Source organism: Actinia tenebrosa, unplaced genomic scaffold (genome assembly GCF_029948245.1).
Source record: "Actinia tenebrosa isolate PJP-AT-01 unplaced genomic scaffold, QUT_ActTen_1.0 PGA_scaffold2__45_contigs__length_23673736, whole genome shotgun sequence".
NCBI lineage: Eukaryota > Metazoa > Cnidaria > Anthozoa > Actiniaria > Actiniidae > Actinia > Actinia tenebrosa.
Window position 1 is genome coordinate 23009995 of NW_028292579.1, and position 9508 is coordinate 23019502.

At 32.7% G+C, this 9508-nt stretch overlaps 1 protein-coding gene across 1 annotated transcript; it reads left to right on the plus strand.

Annotated features, from left to right (window-relative positions):
- The first annotated feature begins 355 nt into the window (after positions 1 to 355).
- On the plus strand, positions 356 to 9235 carry LOC116300384 (E3 ubiquitin-protein ligase MYLIP). Its single transcript, XM_031709255.2, has 4 exons — positions 356 to 552; positions 650 to 840; positions 979 to 1365; positions 6185 to 9235. The coding sequence occupies exons 1-4, from the start codon at positions 466 to 468 to the stop codon at positions 6801 to 6803; spliced, it is 1284 nt and encodes a 427-aa protein (XP_031565115.2). The 5' UTR covers positions 356 to 465; the 3' UTR covers positions 6804 to 9235.
- Positions 9236 to 9508: the final 273 nt, after the last annotated feature.

Below are 9508 nucleotides of genomic sequence, written 5' to 3' on the forward strand. Positions count from 1 at the left end.
AGACTTGTTCCCCTTTCAAGTATTTTTAAACACCATTTTAGCACCTTTTAGCACGAAATTAACTTTCTGCACGCAATAGTTTAAGATCTTATGAACACGCAAGGAGAATTATATCTTAATTCTTTTAATCTTTTAACCAAAGGCTGCGATGCAAAGAAAAAAGGAATAAAGTTATTTATATGCCATCTTGTTTTTGCATGGTAAGCAAAAAATACCCGCCCATGAAAAACCCTTCTCTAAATTCAAGCTATCTGATTGGCTGCCTTAAATAGGAGAACCATTTTGATTGGTCGTTTCTTACATCATGCACGTGACCTAAGCGTGGACACTTCGAATGATCGAAGTCCAAGTTGCGAGAAAATTTTTTCTTGTTGCATGCAGAATATTGTAGTGTGAGGAGGTATTTTAATGGCGGAAAAGATTATGGTTCGATGAAATGCGAGACACAGCTCTCACACAGAAGCCATGTGGTGTTTTGTGTCGCTTCCCGATTCAGTTATCACTGAATTCGAGCTCACGGAGAAAGCGCTTGGACAACAGCTTTTGGATCAGGTAAAATTTTTATTGACTCCATGACGAAAGTTTAAAACATTTCCAAGGAGATATTTTCCCCTCTTTCAAGGTTGCTAACTGAATATTTTGCATTTAGGTTTGCCAGAGACTTGGTATTATAGAGGTAGACTATTTTGGACTGCAATTTTCGGGTCCAAAGGGAGAAACTTTATGGTTGAACACAAGGAATCGAATAAGTCGCCAAGTTTCCGGTAATCCTCCATATCGACTCAGTTTTCGCGTCAAATTTTTCGTTCAGCCACATTTTTTACTTCAAGACTCTTCCAGGTATGTGTTGAGGAGTCTAAACTGGGACTCTTTTGATCAAAAAAAATCCATTTTACTTGCTAAAACTTTTTAAACCTTAAATTAATTCACCCGCTTGATCTGTCAAACTGACCCTTGTGTCCTCATTTCTACTTTTAGGCATCTTTACTTTCTGCATCTAAAAAAGGACTTTACAGATGGAAAAATCACCAGTCTACAATCCAGAATAGCTCATTTGTATGCTCTTATTGCTCAAGCATTAAATGGGGACCATACAGATGGGCATTCACCTTGTAGTTACTGCAAAAACTCTGATGGAGAATGCAGAAAGAACTGGACTTTGGACTCGGTGGCGACCGCACATGCAAAACTTCGTGGTTTAAAACCATCAACAGCGGAATATGAATTCTTAAAAGAGCTAGCAGACCTCGAAAATTATGGGACTGAGTTCCATACAGCTAGAAATACTGAGGGTAATCACTCGAATATTGGAGTAAGCAGTAAAGAACTTCGAATTTATGATGCGGAGTTTAACTTTGTTGAGAGGTGAGTGTCGAGAAAGTCTCGTGATTATCAAGTTTTTTTTTGCTTTGCTTCATTTGTCACCATCTTATCCTACTTACGATCCTCTTCTCTTGAAGAATATTATTTTCCTAAACACTCAAAACCATATGATAGAACCTGGGAACCCAATAAAATGACTTAATAATCGTACTGTTGATAATCGATATAAATTTTCGTTCATCTTGACTTTTTTTAAGGTTATATTTTTTTGTTTTCGTCTTCTTTCATGGGAAATCTTAATTGCTCTTACTTTTTAAACTGGGGCAATATTTTACAAAAAAATAATAACAATATGAGCTTAGATTTTACAATATTGATTTTATTCAAGGCGATCGAAAGTTGTGCAAATTTTTGTTTTGTTTTGATGGAGAAAAATGGGATCTTTTGTGGTGGATAATTTTTGCTCTTTACAGTCATAAAATCCCTATTTACCGTCACTTCTTGTTTCTTTCAAAATTTGGTTACATTTGGCTGGCGTTCAATTTTTAAGCCCGAATTCTTTCTCGTTACAGCAAAAGTTCATGTCAACAGCTAGTGTTTATAAAGACCAGCGTAACTTGTTCAAAAATTCTTTTTATCATCTTTTTTTAAGCCACTTCTCAATGTATTTCTTTTTATAAGTCACGTAGCATAAAATTATTTGCTTTATGATTTTTTTCGTGCTCAATTCAACTAATAATTTGGAAATTTTTTTTTTATTCTCCTGAACGTGACCCAAAAGCATGTTGTTTGCAGCGAATGTCAATATCATTCAATGTTAGTTGAACGTTCACTTTCCTTTACAGCCATAAATGAATTAGTCCTGATTGATCTTTTGTTCACAAAAAATCAATTTAAAGCCTTCAAGGCAAACAATATATTGTCGTTTCTATGTACAGAATATCTGGATATTTCAAGAAGTATTTTTTAGATGTTATTTGAGCTAAAAAGGGCTAAAACATGACAAGGTCATTCATTTGCAGGGCTTTCCTCGTGCCATTGTTGTATTATGCTAATGCATGAACCGGGGATCCATAGATTAGCTATTATCTCTTCACCAAACAAAGAACTGCAGTTTTAGAGAGATGTCGCATAAGAGGACTTTTTCAATAAAATTAATATTTGACATTCAAAAAATAAGACCGAAAAAGCAAGATGGCACATAAAATAGAAACTGCAAATCATGATAGCTTGAATTTTGTTGAACACCACACCATTACAATTCTTTTTACTTATTTGTCACTTTACTGGCTTCTTGCCAACATTGTATTAGCTTTTTCTATTTATATTCAAATCCTATCTTGACCCATGGGCTGTAAGCCACACTCCCAGTGGGATTACATATTTGGAACTCTGTGAGTTATTCTAGGAGATTTCATATCCATATGCTTCTGTCAAGCTACTGATATCTTAAAAACTATCATTAATGTTACAAATTTGTGTTATTTAATTTGTGTGACAAAAATGAATATTAATTAGTTATGTGATCCATCAATAACAACCTTGTTTGTTTCAGTTTTCCAGTGATCCAAAAACCTCAATTGTCAGCCTCTTTGTCTATTTTTTACTTAGATGTAGCACATTCACAATGTGGTGTATGTGGTTTGAGAAGCTTTAATGTACAAAATCACACATGTATTGTACATATATATCTACATGTCCTTGGCCTTTTGATTATCTTCCTCAGTGATTTGCATAATTTAAAATGTTCATGTCTTCGATTACAAAATATATTCATGATCATGTCAGCTTATCTGTCTTTCCAAGGTCGCCATGTGTATTTGTGAAGTTCAAGGTTAAAAGATATTGAAACCAAGGACCTATCCCACCAATCACAAAAAATAATCTAAAATCTCGTATTTGTATCCTTAGTGTGTGATTATAGATAGTGTCTATCTATATAATATGCACTATACTGCTGTTTGAAGGAAATTATAATGTAATAGCTCCCATGTGAGCTCACACTTGAGGTTTATTGCATAAGCCTTAAATATATTTCAGAATTTTGCAGTTTAATCGAAATTTAAATGGGGAAAAATGAACTTTTGCTATTAAAATGTCTTTAACCCATTGACTTTTATGATGCTTGAAACTGCTAGTAAAACATGCACCTTATTTTATGAATTCTAGCTTCAACGATTAGGATTCAACCAATTTCAAAATTTATCAGTGAAGGAGAATGTATCTGTAAATATGTTTGTAAATGTGTTTGTGTTTTTAAACTGCTCCCATTTCCAATACAGTCGATTTACTAAATTCTGCAATCTGTGAATACACAAATATTGAAAAAGGATTTTATGGAAAACATGCAAAACAGAAAATATGTCTTGATGTTTCGCTATGCCAATGATAGTGGAAAACATGCAGAACAGAAAATATGTCTTGATGTTTCGCTATGCCAATGATAGTCTTCTTCACAATGGGAATAGCTGAAACGTCGAGTCATATTTTCTGTTAAACATGTTTTCCATAAAAACCTTATTTCAATATTTTGTTATGCAAAAGCCTTGAAAGTATTATGAACACACACATGCTCTATGATATTTATTGAAGATCACTGTCTTAGAAAGAACCATTTATCAACATTAATACACAACTCATACACATGAAAAGGATTAACAAAGATATTAGCAGGCTTTAAAATGTAGAAGTCGTGTAGTTCTTATGTAATGCCGCTATCCAAGAATCTGGATAATGAGATGCAAAATTCCTGGTTTGATACTGATTTAAACAGGTTTTGATGCACAAGTCTATATCAAGAGATGTACTGCATTTGATGGCCAGAATTGAGTCCGCGGTTGTGAAGCAAAATGGCCGACAGTTTATCAATTAAGAATCGTTTTGAAAGAGCTGTAAAACATGTCTTAACTAGAAGAAATCAACTCAAACCAACTCCCCAGAAAAGACATTTTTAGAAAGCTTCATTAATAGCTGATATTGTTGAACCCACATAGCTTCCCACATTAACTTCTATTAACATATTAATACCACAAATAGCAATAACTATTTGCTATATTTGTCTATATCAGTGAAATACTAATTAGCAATAGTAGTTATAGAAAATAAGTTAAAAAAATTAAATACTGGTATGTATGGTGTGTAGTGCTAAAACAACTGTAGCCTGTGTGAGTATAATTGCTTCAAGGGGTTTTCTCTAGATACCCCATAGCTCCTTCAATACTTGAAAATTAAATTCTAATTTTATCTTTGAGATTTATTAAGATTTTTACTTGGCCTTCAAAAGAGCAAGAAGTTAGATTTGAATTGAAAAATAACAGATATACTGCAGTAATATCATTACCTTGTTCATATTCAATGCTAAAGCAAAACATTCTTGTGTAAAAAAACATGTCTTAAGCATTAAGCAGGATGATGATATTTCTCATCAAAGAAAGAGAAAACAAAGAGACCAAAAATTGATGTAGATATTAGAAAACAGAGTGCTGAAAAGTATTTAGATGAAGTCCCCTTAACTAATTAATCAAATTATATATTTATTATTTTGGTAAGCTTTTTTATAACTAGGTGACTTAATAAATTTTTTACATCATTTTCATTGGTTAACCACTAATGATTATTACTGAGGTTAAGGTACCTGTAGTCATTAGGGAATTTAATACCAGAATTACAATAGTACTTACATTAAAATATATATAATAAACTTGAATTAGGTTATTTTTATAAACAGGTAGTGTATTATCTTTGGTTGACGATATGCAATCAATAATAATAATAATATCTGAAGCTTATATAAATAAGAAATATAAATATGAATTATTCATATTCATATTTCTTATTTAAGCTTCAGTTGTTCTTATCATTCTTATAAATAGTTCTTATAAATAGTTTTTATAGTTTTAATTAGTTAAATTTTACATATTAGTAATCTTTATTCTTTATGTATTTATTTATTATCTTCTTTTCTTCTATTCTTCTCTTCTTATATATATATATACAACTACTTGCAAGAACGTTGTCATATGAAAATAGAACATTAATGATTTAGTGGGATAGGAATTATATTAAAAAACAAAAGAAGATCACTGAAGCTGAACTTTTTCTTTTGTCTTTTAATGTATTCCTTTCTCACTAAATTGCTAATGTCCTAATATCGTATGACAACGTTCTTGAAAGTAGGTGTATATTTAAATTTTTATTAGTTGAGGGCCACTGGGTCATCAGTTGTTCATTATATACTGTCATGTGCTACCCTTGTTAAATAAAGATACTTACCTACATTAATATAGGTTTGCTTGTTTATGATACATTGATTTTGGGTACATGAGATTCTTTTGTTTTACCAAAATTTCCAATTCCTTTGGCTCAGCATTATTTTCTAATACAAGTTTAGTTCTTGTTTTCTGTTTTCCTATTAAGCAAGTATTTATACAAGTCATGCCTTGCTTTTGTCTTAAAGCATTTAATACATATCACACATGGTAATACTAAAATAAGCTTCATTTGACTAGTTTTTGGACCCAAGGGTATAGGGTAGAGTAACCATATATATTTAGTGCTCTTTCCCCTCAACAATGCTTTATTACAGAGCTGACTTTTTCACTGCTGCATAGTTCAAGCCTAGGGTCACTCATGGAATCAATTTTTGACTTAAATAGGTGTGAATTGATTTTGTTTTGTGTCGTTCTCTCTCTTAGGGTTTTCTTTGGGGTCTCCATTTTTTTCCCCGTCCACAAAAATTGAGTCAAGTATTTTTTGTCATAATTTAATAGTGAATGTTATGGTAGTGGGAGTAAACCACACAGACCCCTAACAGTGAGTGATAGTTGTACAATATCTAACTGTTGTGTTGTTTTCTTTCTAGCATATCATACAATGGACTTAAGATGGCAACCCACACGGGTAAGATTCTTTACCTTACCATTATGGGATGTGATGGAGACCATATCCTAGAATTAAAGCTGCACACCCAAGGAGCTGCTTGTGCTTTATATCGATCTATCACAGAATACCATGCATTTTATCGCTGTGAGACAGTTCGTAATGCAGTCAAATGCCAGTTCACCAGAGACTTTAAGGAGACATTTTTCTCTCTATTCAATGAAGAGGAATCTGACAAGAAATACATATTTGATGTAAGAAGAACTTGTAAGGAAGTATACGACCACTGTCGTAGAGTTCTGTATAACCAAGGTTACGATCCCATTCATATGGTGCCATATACACTGGAACAAAATGTTTCAGTCCAACTGGAGGGAAATGGAATTGAACAGGAAAGTGAACTGAAAGAAAAGCTCAACAAAATGGAGCATGATCTGCGTTGTAAGATATGCATGGATGCTGATATAAGCACAGTGTTTTGCCCATGTGGACATATGGTTTCTTGTGATGTCTGTGCTGATCAACTAGAGATGTGTCCAGTGTGCCGTAGTTCAATTGGCAAAGTACAGAAAGCGTTTCTGCCTGTAACCATGGCTACCTAGGTAGTAAGTCATCTTGTCTTAGTTCCAAGTTAATATCTGTGAATAGGCCAAACATGAATCCTTAGATTCTGCGTTTATCCAAAATGGTAATTATGATACATACATTTGAGACAATTCTTAGAACAGGTGTTTGAAATAGCAAATTGATACCATCCTGATAGACCATAATTAATGCAAGCATGATTTTGTTCATACGCAATCTATACCAGAAAACCCAAAACTTGTATTTTGCTAACCAGTACCACTTCTCATATACTTTAATTTGAGTAATACTGTATGAATCACCTTTAAGACCCTAGGGTTGTCCTGTAGTTTGAAGCACTAGTGAACTGGTTTATGATCAGAATGTGATGTTTTTTAAAATCTGTTTTCAATTCAGCTTAGTCATTAATTGCCTCAATGCTAAAAAATACCAAAAATTAGACCATTTTGATTTTGATTTTCATAATTTCTGTTGAAGTTAAATTTTTGAAATGTATATTCCCCAAGCAAAAACTTACCACAGGTACATTAATATTATTTATTTTTGACAATGTAAGATAGTGTATATTAAATAATCCCATAGAAGTTTCGTAGTAGAACATAACTTGGGGTTTAGTTTTGTATCTAGATGCCTTATTTGTAGTATTTATTATAAGTATAGTTTAATATTTCCTCCTTCATATTACCTGTAAATCTAATTAATGCATCTCTTTATAGCTTTAGCGTAATGTTTTCCAATTTTTGTTCAGATCACGTTATTTCCTAGAGTATAATTTCTTGGTTTAACAGTCTTGCAGGAAAAGACAAAGGGATGTGGATGCAACTTAAACAAGAAATCTTGTATGTTCTCAAGACAATGACGATGATCTAAAATGGGAAAACATTTTGCCTAAAGGAGTAAGGCCTATTTATGGGAAATGTTTTTGAGTTCATTTCCAGTTCGTAAAGATTTTATAGTAATCTGATTGGTGAATTATTAATCTAATGAGATTAGTGTTTAAGACTGATTGGATATCCCAAACAAATCCTTACTACATTAACTTACCAAAATTTTAGAAGTGATCAATAGTTTTGTGTACAAACAGTTATATATAGAGACCAAATTTATGAGACCAAAGTAGAGATATTAGATTACCTTTGTTCAGTAAAGCCACAAAATGTTGATTATGAATCAGTTTACTCAGACATAACATGTATTAATAATACCTAGGTTATGAGAGTGGGAGGATAATAATAGCACTTGTCAAAGATGTGAAAGAAAATGAATGAATGTGAAAGAAATTCCACCTGAAGATGATAGAAAAAATAATCATTAATAATTATTCCATTTTAGCATCTCAATCATGCAGCAACTAATATAATGTTATAATTTGTAAAATATCTACTTTTAGTTTTTTTAAGAACTTATAGTCAGTTTATTCATCACGTTTTAATAGTTGCCAGCTTAGTAAGATTTCACATAAAGTTGGTCATAATTGCATCTGCTTAATTTCTTCTCATATCAACATGGCCACCATGATGTAGACTGAAATATTTACAAGTGCAATCTTGTTTTGTTTTAAGTGTCCCTAATACAGACTGTATTAACGTTTAAATTCTAATGCAGATGTGGACAAAGTAGATACTGGTGGATGCCAATCACATCTTTTCTATGTCGTTCCACAGGTGTGTTCCTTCGTCACATAAAGACTTGATTGATATCCACCAAAATCCTATTTTGTCATAACAGAAAATTGTGGAGGTTAGTTAAGAATGACTAACACTGAATCACCTGCTTTGTGTACAGTATCTTAGTTGCTGTAAAGCAAAATTTAGGAAAATATTCTTTGGCACCAGCTAATTTAGATATAATTGTGCCTATAGGATTTCCGATTGTTCAGTTGTTTATATGTACCATTTTTCTTCTAGCTTCAAATTTTTATCCCATACTATTGAAAATATACAGCCACTCAGAATGCAAGAAAGCCGTGATTGTACATTTTGCCGTATTCTACCATTTCTTCCCATCAGGATTTGTGGGTGTTGTGATGCCTAGGTATATTCAATCGTGTGGGATGAAATACTATTAGATACAATGCTTTTTCGTGGCACACCATGGAATATCCCAATTGTTATTTGTATTTTCTTATTAAAAACACTCGCCTTCAGGAAGGCGTTTGTGTATGGTAGAAATTACGAATGTCTAATGGGATATTCCATGGTGCGTCACTCAAAACCATTGTATAACTAAGTTTATTAGATTTACCAGTATTCACCCTCGTTCTGCAAATAATCAATAATTCTCAAATAGAATAGATAGGTTTGGGTAGATTTGCAGGCAGTTTACTACCCAGCATTTTTAAGGTATTAACAAGGAATCCCCAGATGATTTATAATTCATAGTTATATATAAAAGATATTTCTGTATCAAAATAGACAAAGCTTTTTATTAAAAATGTTTTTTATTTTCATGTTTTTTGTTGCTCTTTACTGGTCATATTATGCCAATTTAAAATCTTTAGGTGTCCATTGTCAATAAGGCTGCCATTTCTTTGAGCTATTTATTTTGTGCGCCAGTAGAGGTACAGAGGGAGATGAACGGTGAGGTTGACATGATAGATACATAGGAATAATTGTCCAAGAAGGGGGTCTTTATCATAGCAGGCTTACCGTTCATCTCAATTCGACGCAAAGGCACAGTTACCTTTCAAGATGGCACAGGGAACTGTAAAGGGGACTATTGC

What these genes read in the sequence shown, in the direction of transcription:
- LOC116300384 (XM_031709255.2), top strand. Translation starts at nt 466, where the DNA reads ATGTGGTGTTTTGTGTCGCTTCCCGATTCAGTTATCACTGAATTCGAG. An exon ending in GACAACAGCTTTTGGATCAG is followed by an intron (nt 553 to 649) that starts GTAAAATTTTTA and finishes TTTTGCATTTAG; the next exon opens with GTTTGCCAGAGACTTGGTAT. An exon ending in GAGTTTAACTTTGTTGAGAG is followed by an intron (nt 1,366 to 6,184) that starts GTGAGTGTCGAG and finishes TTTTCTTTCTAG; the next exon opens with CATATCATACAATGGACTTA.